At 32.0% G+C, this 19,211-nt stretch overlaps 1 protein-coding gene and 1 pseudogene across 1 annotated transcript; both read left to right on the top strand.

Annotated features, from left to right (window-relative positions):
* The first annotated feature begins 339 nt into the window (after nt 1-339).
* Nucleotides 340-846, top strand: LOC120145896. The gene has a single exon (XM_039159614.1). The coding sequence runs from the start codon at nt 340-342 to the stop codon at nt 844-846; it is 507 nt and encodes a 168-aa protein (XP_039015545.1).
* A 17,173-nt stretch (nt 847-18,019) lies between these two features.
* LOC120145907 overlaps nt 18,020-19,211 on the top strand; it is a 37,235-nt pseudogene continuing 36,043 nt past the window's right edge.

Here is a 19,211-nt window from a genome sequence, read left to right on the forward strand (position 1 = left end):
AATTTAGTGATAAAATTAAAAATTAATATCGTAATTAACAATTCAACGACTAAAATATAACGATCAATAACGTAAATGAATTATCGTGGTTGATGACGGAGTTTTGGGAAGATTATTGGACTGATGTCCCTTCACTAAAAATTTCTTTCTCAAGTATATTCAACATTGTTGTTCGGAAGAGGGAAAGTAAAAGATTTTGGATGCGTGGTTAATGGAGAATCGAACTCAGAAGAAATCTTTTTGAATGAGAAATTAGCGTTTCGAACGATTTCTTGACGAAGATAAATAGTGTTGTTTACAATGGCTTGAAACACTGTCTAAGATGGATTGGGTCGTCCGATGGGGAGCATTCGCCCAAAAATTTTTGTTCCACTACTTCATGTGGGGACTCCACAGAGGATCGCCCTTTCCCAACAAGCCTTCCCCGGAGTCCTCCCTTATCAGCTGGTTACCGCCGCCGCCCACCTCCACCAGGACCTCACTTCTCTCCACCCTCACCCTCTCATTCTCCGCTGGGTCCCCGATCCTCCCTCCCGCTCCCAAGTCGACATTGTTTTCCGATTCGTGACTCGCCACCGTGAAAATAACCGGAGCTACGGAGAACCGATTGTCCTCGGCTCCCCTAAGTTCAATGAATGGGCTCATGTGTTGTTTACCGATGCCTTTGTGGGAAACGCCGGAAAGGCAGTGATGAAGCAAGTGCCGGTAGGTGTTTTAGGTATAGCGGGGATTGGCGCGGCGACGAGGACGGGGAAAGATGTTGTGGGGCGGCGAGGACGGGGAAAGAGATTGTTGAGGCTGCGATTTGTGTGTCGCGCTTGGTGTCGCCGCTTCAGTTTACCTTAGCTTGTCTTGTTAGTTGTAATTAGGGGTGCACAAAAAATCTGAATATCCGAATATCCGAAAAAAATATCCGAAACCGGTTTTGGGAAAAACTGGTTTTTTTTTAACCGGATCGGATTTTTTTAAACCGGTTATTTTAACCGGTTTGGAGAAAAAAACCTAGACCGGTTTTTTTTACCGGATAAAAAACCGGTTTGAAAAAAACCGGTTAAAAAACCGGTTTTTATCCGAAAAAAAACCGGTCTGGGTTTAAAAAACTAGCCGTTAATATAGCCGTTTGTGACCGTTTTTGACCGTTTTTTTCTTTAAAAAATTACCATTTTACCACCCTAAACATGTATAAATAGGTTGGGGATGTATTTGGTTGATTACAACTTTCTCAAATCTTATTACACAATACTTAAACATCTCTCAAATCTTAGTTTTGTAATTTTTTATTCATCATGAGTAACACTGCTGAATCTTCCGTCGGGGGAAACCTTGAAGTCGTGAGAGTGATCGAACACACTCGAAACAAAGATATTTGGGATCACTACGATTTATGTGAGATGTCAATGGCTCGAGGAGCGCGTTGTAAACTTTGTCTAAAGTTTCTTGCATCGGAAGGAAACACAACGTTGAAGAACCATTTGACAAAATCATGCAAGGCACTTCGCTCAAGATCGGATCCTAGTCAATCGAATCTTACACCGCAAGGTGGTGTTTTTGTTTACGACAACGAAAAATTACGAGAAGCGTTTACAAAGTTCGTGATTACAAAAGCATTGTCGTTCGACCACTTTGATGATGAAGATTTCACGACAACAATTCAACAACTAATGCAACCACGTTATACTCAAGTAAGTCGTACTACCCTTAGAAGAGATGCTATAAAAATGTGGCGTACGGCGAGGGAAAAAATGATTTTAGGATTCCAAGAACACCGTTATGGTGTGTCGCTTACATGTGACGTTTGGAGTTCCCCTCATAATACCGGAAATTCTTTTTTAGCCGTTACGTCACATTGGTTAGATCAAGATAATTGGCAAATGATGAAAAGAACAATCGCGTTTGAATTATTCGGTGAGCCGCATACCGGTGCTAATTTATTTACACTTTTAAAAGGGTAATTTGTCTTTATAAATTAGAAAATAAAGTTTTTTCTATATCTTTTGATAATGCATCGAATAATACAAACGCGATTCCAAGATTGAAAATATTACTTTCACCGATTTTAGACGGTGCGTTTTTTCATACCCGTTGCGTTGCACACATAATTAATTTATCCGTGCAAGCCGGTTTGGAGGTTATTGAGCCAATTAGATTAGAATTTAAAACAATGATAAAATCGATTCTTTGTAACAACAACAAAAGACTAAATGATTATAAACGATTTTGTAAGTCTGTTAATAAAAAAGCTTTGGGTCCTAATTTGGATTGTCCAACTCGTGGAACTCAACTTGGATGATGATGCATACTGCCTTAAGGCAAAGGGAAACATTGCAAACATTTCACGATCGGCTTTTCGAGAGGGGTCATGTCCCAGACATTTATCCGGATTCGAGTTGGGAAACTATAGCCAAAATAACCGATTTGCTTGAGGTTTTTAAAAATGCAACAACTTTTTTATCCGGTGTTTATTACCCTACTAGCCCGTTGGTTCTTAATCAAATATTTTTGTTGGCTACCCGACTAAATGACTTTGAATTTGAAACCGAAGTTTTTCAAGAAATTGGCTTTGCAATGAAGGAAAAACTTTTAAAATATTTTAAGGAGATTCCCCCTATTTTTACTTGTGCCGCCGCTTTAAACCCAACGTTAAATGTTGGTGGGGTTGAAACACTAATTGAACAAATTGCGTTTGCTTTTAATCTAACCGATGATGAACCCAACTTTGTCCAAAACCAAATAAATTATTTTAACAAATGTTTTCGAGACATGTTTGCAATTTATTTAAATAAATACGGATCAAGTAGTGTAATACACGATCAAATGAGAATGAATGCGGAATCATCTAGTAGACGTCCAAGTAACATAAATTTGAATCTTTTTAACACTCTTGTAAATTCCCAATCCAAACGATCACGTACTACCACCCCAAGTAGCGAGTTGGGAAATTATATGTCATGCGATTTTCTATCAAAAATGACATTTGAAGAGTTTGAAAGTTTGGATATTTTGGCTTGGTGGAAAGAAAAGGAATCACAATTTCCGATTCTAGCCGCCATGGCCCGTGATTTACTAACCGTCCAAGCTTCTACGGTAGCTTCGGAATCCGCTTTTTCTGTTAGTGGCAGGGTTATATCGCAACGGAGATCAAGACTAAGTCCCGAGTCGGTGGAAGTATGCATTTGTTTAAAGGATTATTTGGATGGAGCGGCTCGTAAGCAACATATCACCACCCTAGAAGATGCAATTGATGCCGATTTGGAAGCAAACTTACACATTGAAGAAGTCGAACTTGGAATATCCCCTCCAAACGAAGAAGGCGAAGATGATGAAGAAGAGATGGCAATGTAGTTTATTTTATAACTTTATTTCAATTATCGTAAACTTTGTTTCAATTATCGAACTTGAAGTTTTTAAGTATTTGAATTTATCGAACTTGGAAGTTTTTAAGTATTTGAATTTATCAAACTTGGAAGTATTTAAGTATTTCAATTATGTTGAGTTAATTAAGTATTTCAATTAAGTATTTGAATTTATTGAACTTGAGGTTTGATGCTTTCTCTTTGATTCTCTCTTGATTCTAGTTGCTTGATGTTTCTTGTCTTTGATCAATGACTTCTAAGCTTGCTTAAATACACCTTGAATCACTTCTGAACGTTAGTGATAATTAATGAAGATAATATAGCCGTTTAAGTGTGAACATTTAATAAAAATGCTTAGAGCGTGGGGGAATTGGTACCCTCTCATAGGGAATCGGTTCCCTAAGTGTAAAATTCAAATATTTCGACCGTTGAATAGGGGGGAATCGGTACCCCTATGGGGGAATCGGTTCCCTCCGAGCATTCTGGAAATCTCGGAGCCAAACCATTCAGTGAGGAATCGGTACCCCCTTGGGGGGAATCGGTTCCCTATGAGCAATCTGGAATATTAAAATCGGTTTTTTATAACCGGTTTTTTAAAAAAACCGGTTTTTTTAAAACCGAAACCGGTTACACCGGTTAGGATATCCGGCCCTCCAAACCGGTTAGAAACCGAACCGGTTATTTTATAAACCGGTTTTTTTTCTATGGGAAAAAACCGGATCGGATAAAAACCGATCCGGATCGGATTGAAATCCGAATTATGTGCAACCCTAGTTGTAATTGGCTTCTCGCGAATAATAAAATATGTAAATACTGATTAAGGAAACAATAAAAAAAAACCCCTATTAGATGTTTAGTTTGTGGAATTTTGCTAATTTTTTAATTTTCTCTTTATATATATTTTAAAATATATGGCAATTTGAATTGGTAAAACAAACTATGCACAAATATTATTCATTTTAGAAATTAAAAAAAATATTTAATATACTAGAATTTAAATAGACAGCTATTATTTAATTTAATTTATTTTTATTATTAACTAAATATAAATTATAAAAGATTTTCAAAAACCCCAAAAGCATCAATGCAACTTAAATAAAATTATTTTTTTAATAATCACAAAAGTAAACAAATAAATGTAAATCGCAACTTAACCTTTACAAGCAACATTTTAACGCAAAAAGTTTCAAGTCATCGTATAATATTATGATAAGGAACGAACATAAAGTAAAATTTTATATTTGGAGGTCGAATTTGAAGTTATAAAATGTTATAGAGGCAGAGTTTGAATTCATAAAATTTCAAGAGATGAAAATAAATTTTTAATAGAAAATACATTAATAAATCTAAAATATATGATAATTTTAAACCTTTAAGAATCTACTATCTCCATTCACCTCTCTCAATCCATCTTTAATTTTGATACGATACATATAGACCTGGCAAACTTGATTCGAACCGATATTAACTCGAATATTATAATTAAATTTGATCCGAGACCCAACTCATACCCGATCCAAAATTTAGCGAAACCGAAATTAACCCAAACCGAATTAATCTGAACCGAAAGCAACCAGAACCGAAACAAACTCAAACCAAATTTTAACCTAATCGAAAACAACCCGAATCGAATTTAACCCCACTCGAAAGCAACACAAACATATTGAAATTGATAAAAGTTATTAAACGATAAAAGATATTTTGAATAATAAATTAATTTAAATAAAATTGATAATTTATTAAAAATATTATATTTATTATAAAAATAATAGAAAGTTTAAGATGAATATAAAAGTAATAATCTAATTGTAAGATTGAAAACAATAATAAATAAAATTTAATTATCTTACTTGTTATAAAAATATTAGATTTATAATAAAAATAATAGAAAACAACTAAAAGAAAGGAAATAATATTAGATTTATAATAAAAATAGTATAAAGTTTACTTATGTAACTATTAAAACTTAACAAATAAAGTTATGTATTATTTTTTAAAATTTAATAAAAATATTAAATTTATAATTAGAAATAAAAATTTTTAATAAAAAAATTATTTCTTTATCAAATAGATCTCGTTATAAACGTTTCATACGAGATCAACATAAAATTTTGATAACAAATTATAACACATATTATAGGATCGTATTTGTGTCAAATTATCAATTTATCAACTCTAAATGCTGGTTTAATTCAAAATATTAAACGATTAAGAATTGAAATTAAACATAAATGATAAAATTAACAAATAAGAAAACATAAGACATATTTTTACAAGTGTATATATCAATCATTCTATATATACTTGATTTTAATTAGACTCATAAACAATTTAACCCAAATTGACATGATCTAAAGGTTGACCTAAACCGAAAATCAACCAATCCGATATTGATCTGACCTGAAATCTAACTGTAAACACCATTTTTCAACACCAACACTTACCACCCCATTTTTCAACACCAACACCCACCATCCTATTTTTTTCAACATCAACCCCATCATCCATTGTTCTCTGCGAGAATCAAGGCATAACCAACTGAAAAATTATTGTAAACTTGGCTATAAAAGCCGAACGCATGTAATGAAACGAGAGGGATTTTTCTCTCTGATTTTTTTCAGAGAAATACAAGCATTTTAAGGGTAAATTTTATTTTCGTATTCAAATACTGATTTTTTTTTACTCTATGCTATTACGAGAAAATACTAAAATAATTTAGAATCAGAGAGAAAAAAAAATAAAAATCAGATTATTCCAAGGTATTTTGAATATTTTTTTTAGTTTCGAATCTAATATATTTTTTTGAAGCTTTGCATGTAAAATAAGAAAGAAAGAGAGTGAGTAGATTATTATCTTAGAAGAGTTTCAATCGAGGCGGTTCACAGTGATGACCATGGTGGTTCATGGTCACCGATCGTTTATTCCACGAAGTAAAAATGAAATAGAAAAAGAGAGAGAAAGTTGAGAGAAATAATAAAGAGAAGAGGATAGGAAAATGGAAAATCAATACGCATAAATGATTCTGGGAAGGGGAAAAAGTAAAGTTATTTTGGGTTTTGGGCTAATCACGTGTCAAGTCATCTATTTTAATATGTTTCATGTTTTAGTTTAATTTTTAGGGTTAATCGTTCCTTAGGTCCCTTCAAGTTTATCGTTTTTTGTGTTTTGGTCACCATTTTCTTTTATTTTACATGATTTTCGAATTGGCTATTTTGTTTTGTATTATTTTAATTTAGTCCACTATTGTATGTATTATTTGTGTTCGAAATGGGGTACTGATGTTTATGCTATTCCATTTTAATCCTATATTTATTGTTTTATTACGATTCCAGTTCTCTTGTTATGTGATTTTCTTGTTTCATGCCATGATGTTTATTTTTATTAATGTTTATAATCTTAAAATTATTTTTCACTCATTTTTGTCACTAAGATATTAATGAATATATACGTATATTGTTTATTTGTACCATTAAAGTATGTTTTATGTTTTCGATATTTATTTTACTTATATTATTATATATTACTTGATTATATACATAATATGGTATGTAGAGCATGATAAATATTATATTTTATATTTGCATTATATTTTAGAATAAATATTATGTCCTACGTTTAATATCATATTTAGAAAATATGTAATTATTTATAAAGTAAAACAAAGTTAAAATTAACCTTAATGTGTATATATATTTTTTTAAATATATCGATGTATCATATTTTATTCTGTTTAAAAATAACCTTAGACTTTTAAATCTTTTAGGTCTGATATTTTAATTCTTTAACATGTTTATTCCCCGAAATACGTTTAGACATGTAATATTGACATAATTAAATATGTTAAATAGAGCCTCCATTTTAGGTTAGATTTTAAACTAGTCTTTAATTTAGGGGATAATTCGAGTTGGCCCTCGCGTAAACGCTCGAGGGACCATCTCGGTTATTCGATTCAATAATTATTTAAAATCAAGTACGATTAATACTAGAGCCTAAATTTTTAGATTTGAGCCCCTAGGTTCTTTCATTTTCATAATTTGACACTTTAAGTTAGAAAAAGCCTTAATTTACATTTAGTTTAATTAGGACAAATAAAATTTTGTTTGATTGCATTATTTTTACAAATCTAAGGCACTGTTTACTTATTAAATAATTAATAGTATATATCCCGCGATCGTACTCAGGGGGTGACTACTGGTAATTCCCTAAATAAGTCGACATTCTTTTCAAAACTACATCATGTTTTTCTAAAAACGAGGCAATGTTCGGTTATTAGGCACAATAGTTGATCTCCCGCCTTTACGCTCGGGGGCAAATGCTATTGGTCTCAATAAACGAATATCATTTTCAAACTTTGCATCCTTAATGATTTTTAAATTAAATAAAGATCGAACTCAAAGTTTCTGATTTTAAATATATAGTAATCAACTATGTACTAATTTTTGGGCGCTTGTGGGGTGCTAATCATTCCCCACGCGTAACTGACTCCCGAACCTGATTTCTGGATTTTTGCAGACCCCAAAAATCGGTATTTTATTAAAATAAAATGTTTTATTAAAATCATCCGATTTTTATGATGTTCCAATCTCACCTTAAATGATTGGTGGCGACTCCTCACATTTAGAAAATATTTTCAAAGAGAAAACCTCCGAGTCGGTATCGGTCTTTTCCCCGCCCGGGCGAAAAACGGTGTCGACACTAACCAATCTGGTATTAACCTGGCCCAAAAATCAACTGATCTGATATTGACACGATCCAAAAATCAACCGATCTGATATTGATCCAACCCGATCAGATTCACCGTACACCCAAACTAGATCCGAACTGATCCGAACAAAATTAAACTGAATTTAATATAGACTCAAAATTACCCAATCTAAAATGATCCGATCTAAATCCGATCCGAATAACTTATTTGCCATCTCGAGATACATACAATCACTACGCTACGGTCATTTTCTCTTGTCATTGGGTTAGGTCATATTTTAATGATATAATAGAAACCACTTTTAAAATTGTTAGAAAAATATTATATTATTTTAAATAAATATATTACGGTATGTATTGTGAATATTGTGATTACATTCTTATTTAAAAGGTATACTATCAAAAAAAATTATTTTAATGTTTGATTAAATAATTATTTTAATTTTTATCACTTTAGCATTTTACCTTCAACGTTTTATTTTAAGGTAAAAATCTCGTTACATTTGACTAAATAATCATTCTAACTCTTATTTTTTTAGAGTATTTTGAGCATGAATGTTTTATTTTGGGACAAAGAGACCCTATTTTAGAGGGTTAACTATTTATTGATTAATGATTTTTATAATAGGAGGGATTTTTCCCTAGAAATGAAATATTGAAGTAAATATGCTTCAAAAAAAAAATAAGGACCAAAGCAACTACTTAATCGAATACTAGAGACATTTTTCAACATTATACTTATTTAAATGAGGGTAAATGAAATAATTAACAACTAAATTTCTTCTCTCTCCTATTTTAATTATTGTACTTTTAAAAATCTCAATTTAATAGATAAACTTGATACATTAATTTTTTTTGTCACTCGTCTATTTTCTCAGTTAACATGACTTATTTTAATATTTTATCCAACCACATAGGATTTACATTTAAAATAAAAAGAAGTTAAATAAATTACACAATATATAATGAACTTTGTTCTCAAAAGCTGCCCCAATATTGGTATCGACATGGCTGATACTTTGGCTTTTGCTTCCGGGTGTTTATCGAGCGAATCGATCGCGAGTTAGACAGTGTTCGATTCGTGCTTATTAATTTTTTTGCTCAATTCGACTCGTTGTTCGTTAAGTTTGTTAAAATTTTACTTGACTTATGCTCATTAAAAAAATTTGTTGCTAAACTTGTGTTCGTTAACCTCGTTAAAATTTTACTCGACTCGTGCTCGTTAAAAAACTTGTTGCTCAACTCGTGCTCATTAAGCTCGCTTTTCGTTAAGCTTGTTGGTTGTCACATTGCTCGTTAAGATCACCAAAATTTTTAACTTACTTTTTTAACTGTAGGTAAAATTTACTAATATTATATAGAGCTTAATATACACATAAATTAATAAATTTAACAAAAAAATTATCAAAAGATTGTATAGAACAAATTGAAAGTCTAAATTCCAAAATAATAATTAATGTTTGATTTTTTGGGTGTAGTAAAATAATAATTATTAATTATTAATTTAGTATTTTTTTATTTATTAAAAACCAATAGATTAGTCATTTTATCATCTTTTTATTATCTATTAGTAAATTAGTAATTTTTTGAATAAAATAATATTTTAAGATAAATACTAAAAAATTATAAAAATAAATTAACAAGCTACTCACGAACTAATCGAGTCGAGTTGGAGTTTGCTCGACTCATCTTGTAAAGGTCTCAAGTCGAGCTCGAATTTGAGTCGAGTCAATTCAAGTCGAGCTTTTATCGAGTTTTGACCGAGTCAAGTTTAAGTTGCTCAACTCATTAAACACCCCTATTTGCTTCCATCATTTTCAAAGACAACAAGGCATAATCTCAAATGCTTGTGAATGAATGTTATATTGAAAGCATGAATGAGCACTCGATATACTTATAACTCACATTATTATTGATACAAATAAAGTACTATACAGTAACACGAACACGACACTAGCTTCGACTAGTTTTATAAATAATACAAACTAAAGGATTTGCTAAGATCTTCACCCTATTTCTCTCGTTTTTTTTGTTTTCACTCACACACACATAAATTCCTAAGCACTAAACACACACATATATACGCTGTATAACTAACTAATTTGAAGACTCTAGATGCCACTAATTCATCCTTGCATTTTCCACCTTCAATTATCTTTCGTAGTGAACTTCATGGCTTCCATTCAAACTGTCATGTTTTCTTCTTAATTGTTAAGCATGCACATGCTGCCAAAACCATTTATGCTTTGTGTTGCCACGTTAATATGCTTATTCCAATTGAATATTATTTGCCTCCATTAATCAACAAGTAGATTATTTCTTATCCATAATCTTTTCTTGTCTTGCTTAAATTTTCGCCTTTCTTCAATTGTTGTCATTCCATTCCATGGTTTTGATATCTAGTTTGATCTTTAACATTTCCCTCAAACTTGATTCTTCATTCCAAGCTTTTCTTTGATTATGTGGAAATATATGCTTTCAATGGCTTCGTAAAAATATCTGTTAATTGATCTTCAGTTTTGCAGTATATTAATTCCACATTTTTGTTCTTCAATTGTTCTCGTATAAAATGATATTTTATGTCAATATGCTTGCTTCGACTATGGGAGACATGATTCTTGACAAGAGATATTGTAGACTTGTTATCGACATAAATTGTAGTTGGTTATTCTTGTGCTTAATTTAGCTCGATCAAAATCTTTTTTAACCAAATTTCTTGGCAAGTGCATGCTATTGCGACTATATATTTTGCTTCTCACGTTAAAAGAGCTACCGTTTGTTGCTTCTTTGATGATCATGAAAATATTGCAGAGTCGATATAGAATAGATATCCGAAAGTATTTTTTCGGTCATCTAAGTCTCCTCGTAATCACTATCAAAATAACCAACTAATTTCAAATTTTATGAATGTGTGTAAAACAAACCATGATCAGTTGCACCTTTGATATATCTTAAAATTCTCTTCGTTGTAATCTAGTGATATGGTTTTGGCTTCTCTATGAATTTGCTTACCAATCCCACAACGTATGTTATGTCTGGTCGTGTGATAGTTAAATATCTTAGATTTCCAACGATGCTTTTAAACAAGGTTGGATTCACCGACTCTCTTATAGAACAACACTTAATTTCATGTTTGGATCTATTGGAGTGGTTATTGGCTTGCTAATTAAAATTTGCACAACGTACTTCTTTTGATACATAAATATTCCATATTGCATTTGTTTCACCTCGACCCGAAGGAAGTATGACATTTTACCAATATCTGTAATTTTAAATGCTTTTAGTTATAGCTTTCTTGAGATTGTTGAACATGCCTGGATTGTTTATCGTGAAAATCAAGTAATCCACATATATGCACACGATCATGATATCACTGTCTTCATTTTTATTTGTATATAGGAGATGCTCATATGGACTCTTCATGAACCCATTTCTCTAGAAGTATTTATCAATTCTTGCATTCCCCGCTTTTAGAGTTTACTTCAATCTACACAAGGCTTTCTTCAATCGGTAAACTTTATTTTCATGCCATTTTTAGTATATCCAAGTGGTTGTTCGATTTTCTTCTTCTAGATAGTCATTTAAAAAATGTCGACTTCACATCCATATGATAAATCTCCCATTTTTTTGTCCTGCAACTGTTGTGAGAAGTCTAATGGTCTCGATTCTTTTTACTGGAGTAAATACTTCATCATAGTCTATTTCCTGTCTTTGTTTATAGCCTTTGGTAACTAGTCTCACCTTGTATTTCTCAACTTTACCTTCTTTGTTGGTCTTTGTCTGATAAACCTACTTGACTCTGATTGGGTTGTGACATTCTAGTCATTTTGTTAGTTCTCATATATAATTTCTTTCTATCGATGCAATTTCTTCATCCATTGCATTCTTCCACTTGTCATCTTCAACCGCTTCTTTATATTCTATTGGATAATTATTTCCAAGCAAGTAGTAAAATGAAACATTTTGTAATTCATATCCATTGTACCTTTATGATATCATTATTTCTCTTGTAGATCTTTGAATTTATGTGGGATGTGCTTTAGGATTTTATATTTTGCTATTACTCTTGTTGTTATTGCTTGATGATGGTGATTCAATAGGATTTTGTTAATAACCTTGTTCATCATCTTGTTCATCTTGTTCATCTTGATCAAGAACGTCATTGTCTTTTATCTTTATTAAAACATAGCCCTTTAACTTTCTTTTCTTCTTTACTCCATCTATAGTATTTTTATTCATCGAACTCAACATCTTTTGAAAAGACTACTTTCTTTGTGAGAGAATTATATAGTCTATATGTTTTACTTCTTTCATTATACCCAATTAAGATACATTTCTCTCCTCTGTGATCAAATTTCTTTTTGTTTGCTTAGGAACATGGGCGTATGCGACGCACTAGAAAATTTTGAGGTATCCAACTCATATTTTTTGATTGCTCCATGCTTCATTTGGTGTCATATACTTCACACTTTTGGTTGGACATTGATTCAACAAATAAACTACACAACGAGCAAATTCGACCCAAAAAATTCTTAGTAGATTCTTACATTTTGTCATGCTCCTTGCCATGCCAAGGATTGTTCGACTCTCTCTCCGCAACTCCATTTTGTTAAGGCATGACAGTTAGTTGATGGATGATGCCATGCTCTTTGAGAAGTCTTCAAATAAATTTGATGTATACTCACCTCCTCTATCAAATCTGAGTATCATTAAATATTGGCCACTTTGCTTTTCTATCATTGCATTAAATTCTTTTAATGTCTTCAGTGCTTCTGATTTTCTTCAAGATATAAACCCAACTTTTTCTACTAAAATTATCAATAAAAGTTAGATAGTACCTATTATCTCTAAATGATTGTATGTCGAAAGGACCACCTATGTCGATGTGTACTATCTCTAACGACCTTCGGGCTTGCCAGGATCTGCCAACTTCAAAGCTTTGTTTGTGTTGCTTTTCTTTGATGCAAGCCTTACATAATTGATGTCATAGTTTGAATCGAATTCAAAATGACACAAATTAATATTTAATTACGAAAGTAAGAATCCTGGTTTGATTAAAAGTATAGAACTTTATTAAACTATAGTACTTTATTAAAGTACTTTTTATAAAGTAACTTTTACTTTATTTAATTTTCATTTGTAATCAAGTATTTATCCCTAAAAATAGATACTAAAGATAAAGAGTTAGATATCAAGTTCTTTTCTTTCACCAAAATCTTTTTGTATTTTCTTCCTGCATATTAGTGAAATTCTTCTCCTCTGCCCGTGGTTTTTCTCTTTTAGTGTTTATTTGTTTGCCGATAATTGTTATGATATTATAACAATTGATTTGGAGGGTTGATTTCTGGCAATCCATTCACCATATTTACCTTCGCTAACAGCTTCAGACCCGAAAATAAAAAATGTCCATATCATAATTTGTCATAACCATGAATCATCTTTAATTGCCGTCTTCATGCACTTGACTTCCCAACTTGATGTCAATGGTAAAGAGATGATTTCTAATCATATAAACTTGGATAATTAATTCTCAATCTTTATTTTTGATGGCGAAGGAACGATTCATCATCTAAACTTTAATTCATTTTTCCAGGAGTTGACAAAGACTGATGATGTTGTTTTCAAAACCGATACATAATACACATTTGAGATGTATTTCTTTTCATCATTCTTTTTATTGATCATAACTTTGCCTTTTCCTTTGACTTTTATGTGTGAGTCGTCTCCAAAGGTTACTCGTCCATAGATTATATCATCAAGCTTCACAAATAGCTTTTTTCGGCCACTCATATGGTTGCTGGTACAATTGTCAAGATACAAATATTTTTCTTAAATTCTTCATCTCCTTTATAAGTGAGGAGTACATGAGATTTTTCAACTTTTTCTTCTTCAGTTGCTGCTACATTATTTATTTCTTCTTATTTCAGAGCTGATCTACACTCGTAACTAAAGTGACCATACTTGTTGCAATTATAACATTATACTTGATATTTATTTATTTGATATATGCCTCGACCTCTAAACCCTTGTCCATGACTTGATATTTGAGAATTTTCACTCGTTTGAGCGGTGTCGTATGATCGACCTCATCCATGTGCTCCTCATCCACCTCTATCACTTCCATGAAATCCTCCATGATTTCCTCGACCTCGTGTATAGCTGTTGTTGGCTTCAGTTTCGATGACATTCATTTTGCTTTGCAAAGCTTGCTTTAAATTTTCATAATCTTCATTTTGTTTCATTTTTTTTCTCATGGGCTTAAAGTAAACCAACAAACTCATCAATCGATATTTGAGATAAATCTTTTGATTCTTCAATTGCCATGACCACGTTAACAAATTTTTACGTCAAAGATCGTGAAATCTTTTCCATTACTCTGACTTCATCTAGCGATTCACCATTTCTTTTTATTTCATTTACTATCGCTTTTACACGACTATCACAATCATCTATGCTTTATGTATTTTTTTTAGTTTCAACATTTCAAATTCAGCTCTAAGTGTTTGTAAATGTACCCTTTCTTACATTATCTACACCTTAAAGAGTTTTTTGCAAAATATTTTACAATTGTTTTGCGGTCTTCGCATCTAAGATTTTGTCAAATGTAGATTCATCTATTCCTTGAAAAAATACCCTCGTCTTTCTTGTGATATTCCTTTAGAACACGTTTGTTTTAATTTGGTAGGGTTGCTTCTGCTACTACATTTTCAGGTTCAACATAACCTTCTCGTCGATGTCCCAACAATCTTGCGAACCGAGTATTGCCTTCATTTGGATACTCCAATTGTCATAGTTTGACTTTGTTAAGCTTGAGATTTGTAGTTGAATCATATTAGCCATATTCTCCATTGCACAAATTCGAACCATACTCTAGATACCACTTGTTGGAAGCGTGAATGGGCACTCGATATACTTATAACTAACATTATTATCGATACGAGTAAAATACGATACAACAACACGAACACGACACAAGCTTCAACTGGTTTTACAAATAAATATTACAAACTAAAGGTTTTGCTAAGCTCTTCACCCAATTTCTCTTATTTTTCTTTTTCACTCTCACACACAAATTCCTAAGCACTAAACGCACACACACACATAGATATATATATATATAGCCGACTAATTTGAAGACTCTAGATGCCACTAATTCCTCCTTGCATTTGCCACCTTCAATTGTTTGTCGTAGTGTGCTTCATGTCTGCCTTATCCAAACTGCCATGTTTTCTTCTTAATCGTTAAACATGGACATGCTACCAAAACAATTTATGCTTTGTATTGCCACATTAATATTCTTATTCCAATTGAATATGAATTGCCTCCATTAATCAACAACTGGATTATTTCTTATCCATAATCTTTTCTTGCCTTGCTTAAATTTTCACCTTTCTTCAATTGCTTCCATTTTATTCCATGCATGATTTTGATATCTGGTTTGATTTCTAACATGTTACACCCAGTGGTCTGTATTACTTTCCCCTGTACTACTCCCTTCTCCATTCGTTCATTCCCAATTTGCTTCTTGATTTCCTATGGAAGCCTTAACATGAACCTTTCCACGCTCTTCTCAGGTTGAATCAGTGAGTGATTCGTTGAGTTGAATATGGAAACTTATCAGTTATTTTTTAGGATCGGTTTCATTGATTTGAATGACCAACTCATTTTCTTCTTTGGCTTGTGGTGTTGTCAGAGGACTCGACTCGCTTTTGTTTTTATTATTTGAACTCAGTGGTATTTGAGCATGGCTCTACTAGTTCGATGTTGGCACCATAAATCGGGAGTGAGTTTAGCTCTACAAACTGAACAACTCACGCGGTAAGCCAACCAAGCATCGATACAATCATGACGAAACACGTAACAGTATTTCGGAATTAAACACAAAGTTTCATCTTATAAATCACTCAAACAAACCGCACACTACAATGTTGTTTTCCCAAGTTTAAGTTCTTTAACATAAGAGTATATGACGAAGAAACTCTCAACCACTGTCGGATCAAGACCTTTTGGCCATAACCTTCGAGAAAAGAAAGCTACGTACTCACAGATGAACATATTATTTTATGTTAGAGGAAGCGAATTTATAAAAGAGAAAATAATCTCAGTGACCGAAAATGCCTTATAATATACGATTTTAACCAATTTTTTTTGGATTTACGAAAATGACCAACAAATTCGTAACGCGAACTCTAATTTCGCAACCCAGTTTCCAAATTCGCAACGCGAATATATAAATCGCAACACATAAGTCAAATTCGCAACACAGAAGTCAAATTCGCAACGCGATAGTCAAATTTGCAACACTGAAGTCAAATTCGCAACGCGAATCTGTAAATCGCAACGCGAATTTGTAAATCGCAACACAGAAGTCAAATTCGCAACACATAAGTCAAATTCGCAACGCGAAAGTCAAATTCGCAAAGCGCGTTTATTTTCGCAATACTGTTCAACACTTTTTACCTATATTGCTAATTAGCGTTGCGAATTTGAAAATCGTGTTGCAATAGTGTTGTTTACCTATATCGATAATTAGCGTTGCGAATTTGAAAATCTCGTTGCGAATTTGTAAATCGCGTTGCTAATTACCGATATAGGTAAACAGTACTATTGCAATGCGATTTACAAATTCACAACGCGATTTTCAAATTCGCAACGCTAATTACCGATATAGGTAAACAGTACAATCGCAACGCGATTTTCAAATTCGCAACGCTAATTATCGATATAGGTAAACAGTACTATCGCAACGCGATTTACAAATTCACAACGCTAATTACCGATATAGGTAAACAGTGTTGCGAAAATTTGTTGCGAAAATAAACGCGCTTTGCGAATTTGACTTTTGTGTTGCGATTTACAAATTCGTGTTGCGATTTACAGATTCGCGTTGCGAATTTGACTTCAGTGTTGCGAATTTGAGTATCGCGTTGTGAATTTGACTTTTGTGTTACGAATTTGACTTCTGTGTTGCGATTTAAAGATTCGCGTTGCGAATTTGGAAAATCGCAATGCGATTTACATATTCGCGTTGCGAATTTAGAAACTGGGTTGCGAAATTGGAGTTCGCGTCGCGAATTTGAGATCGCGTTGCAAATTTGTTGGTCATTTTCGCAAATCCAAAAAAAGTTGGTTAAAATCGTATATTATAAGACATTTTCGGTTACTGAAGTTATTTTCTTTTTATAAAATTTGGGAAGACAAACTAATAAAATTTCAAGAGACAAATACAAATTCTTAATAAAAAAATCTAAAAATTTAAAATTTTTAGGAGACGACTATCCTTACTCACCTCTAAGTAAATATATTCCTAGCTACAGTGAAAACAAACATGATGGTCATTTCGTGAACTTCATTACAATGATGGCCATCCCGTGAACTTCATTACAATGATATATGTAATCATAGAGAAAGTCGACCAAAATAAAAGTGTTAACGAGGATCATAACCACTATGATCATGGATAAGTCGAAATGATTGTGAAGATTGAAGGGTTTAGTTAAGCTAAGTCGTAACGTTATTATAAAGTTAATGATAAAAGTGAAAAAAAATTAATGTATCAAATTTAATTATTAAATATTCTTTTTAAAATACAATGATTAAAATAGAAAGTGAAAAAAATTATTTTGTTAATCATGTAATTTATCCTTGAAATAAAAGAAGGAAAGGGAGAAAAATGTAAAGGAAGAGAGATAAAAATGGAGAAAAATTAAGAAAAAACAATAAATTAATTAAAAATAGAAAGAAGGCTTTTGCAAACATGGCGACTGAGGAGAATGCTCCTCCATTAATTTGACAGGTCTTTTTCTATTGTTCTCTGTTTTCCTTTTTTCCCCGCAATACTGATCAAACCCAAAACATATGATTTTGATGTGAAGCTATCGACTTTGTTCCGAAATTACGGGTAAAGAAAGGAGGAGAGGTAAATGGTGGTTGAAAAAGAGAAAAGGGGAGGGAGGAGGCGAAGGAGGTGTGTGTTGTTCTAAGTGTAATGACTTTTGGGGAGAAGAAAAACCCACGGAGATATGGAGAAACTGCCGCCGCCGCCGGAGCCGGAGCCGTCAATATTCAAAGAGATGGATCAACCGTTCGCGACATTGGAGATCCATCTATAACCCAAACTTCTATCAAGGTTTGTTTTAGCCGTAAGATCATCCCTTTATCATTCCGTATATAATTCTATTAGTTATATGATAATCAATCGATTTAGTTTCTTATTGAATTGATGTTTAGGTCGCGTTTGATTAGCTGAAATGTTTACGAGAGAATTGGAATCCGTGGAAGAATTTGAATCTATCAGGGATTGGAATCCAATTCCATATTCTGTTTGATTGGTATGAAATGAAATTGGAATCTAATTCTATATTATGTTTAATTCGCAGACATGTCAAATGAATTTGATTTCAGTAATGTAAAATGACAGAATTATCCTTCTTGTTTTTTTGCTTTATTTTAGTTTGTTTTACAACTTACATGTAGTAATATATTATAAAAAATTAAAAAAAATATTAAATTTTTATTTTATTAATTGATTATTCATTTCAATAAATTATAAAAATCATGCTAATAAACATCATAAGTTAAAATCATCGCAATCAAAATATGTTAATAAGTTACCAAAATATAGAACAATATTTCGATACATTCTAATAAGAGTATGTTAATTAGTTACAAAAAAATATACCAAAAACTATTTTTATTCAATATATGAATTAGAAACCCGATACGACATGAAATAATAAAAAAATTATTTTTATTTAATAAAAACATTGACTTAATTGAAAAAAATTATATATAGAGGGTATTATTGTAATTATTCTTAAATATATAAAGTAAAATTATATTTTTTTTTCGGGTCGGGTCTAGTTTTTTTCACCCTAAACCCGAACCTGACCCGACCCAAATATCATACTTAAAAACCCAACCTGACTCGAATATCACACTTAAAAAACCTGATCCGACCCGAACAAAATAAAGTTTCACCCGACCCGACCCGAATATATGAATTAGAAATCCGACCCGACCCGAAATAATAAAAACATTGTTTTTATTCAATAAAAATAATGACTTAATTGAAAAAATATATATATAGAGGGGTATTATTGTAATTATTCTTAAATATATAAGGTAAAATTATATATATTTTCGGGTCGAGTA

This window comes from Hibiscus syriacus, unplaced genomic scaffold, assembly GCF_006381635.1.
Source record: "Hibiscus syriacus cultivar Baekdansim isolate YM2019G1 unplaced genomic scaffold, ASM638163v2 tig00002511_pilon, whole genome shotgun sequence".
NCBI lineage: Eukaryota > Viridiplantae > Streptophyta > Magnoliopsida > Malvales > Malvaceae > Hibiscus > Hibiscus syriacus.

Excerpts from the sequence above, each read along its gene's own strand:
- LOC120145896 (XM_039159614.1), top strand. The coding sequence starts at position 340 with ATGGGGAGCATTCGCCCAAAAATTTTTGTTCCACTACTTCATGTGGGG.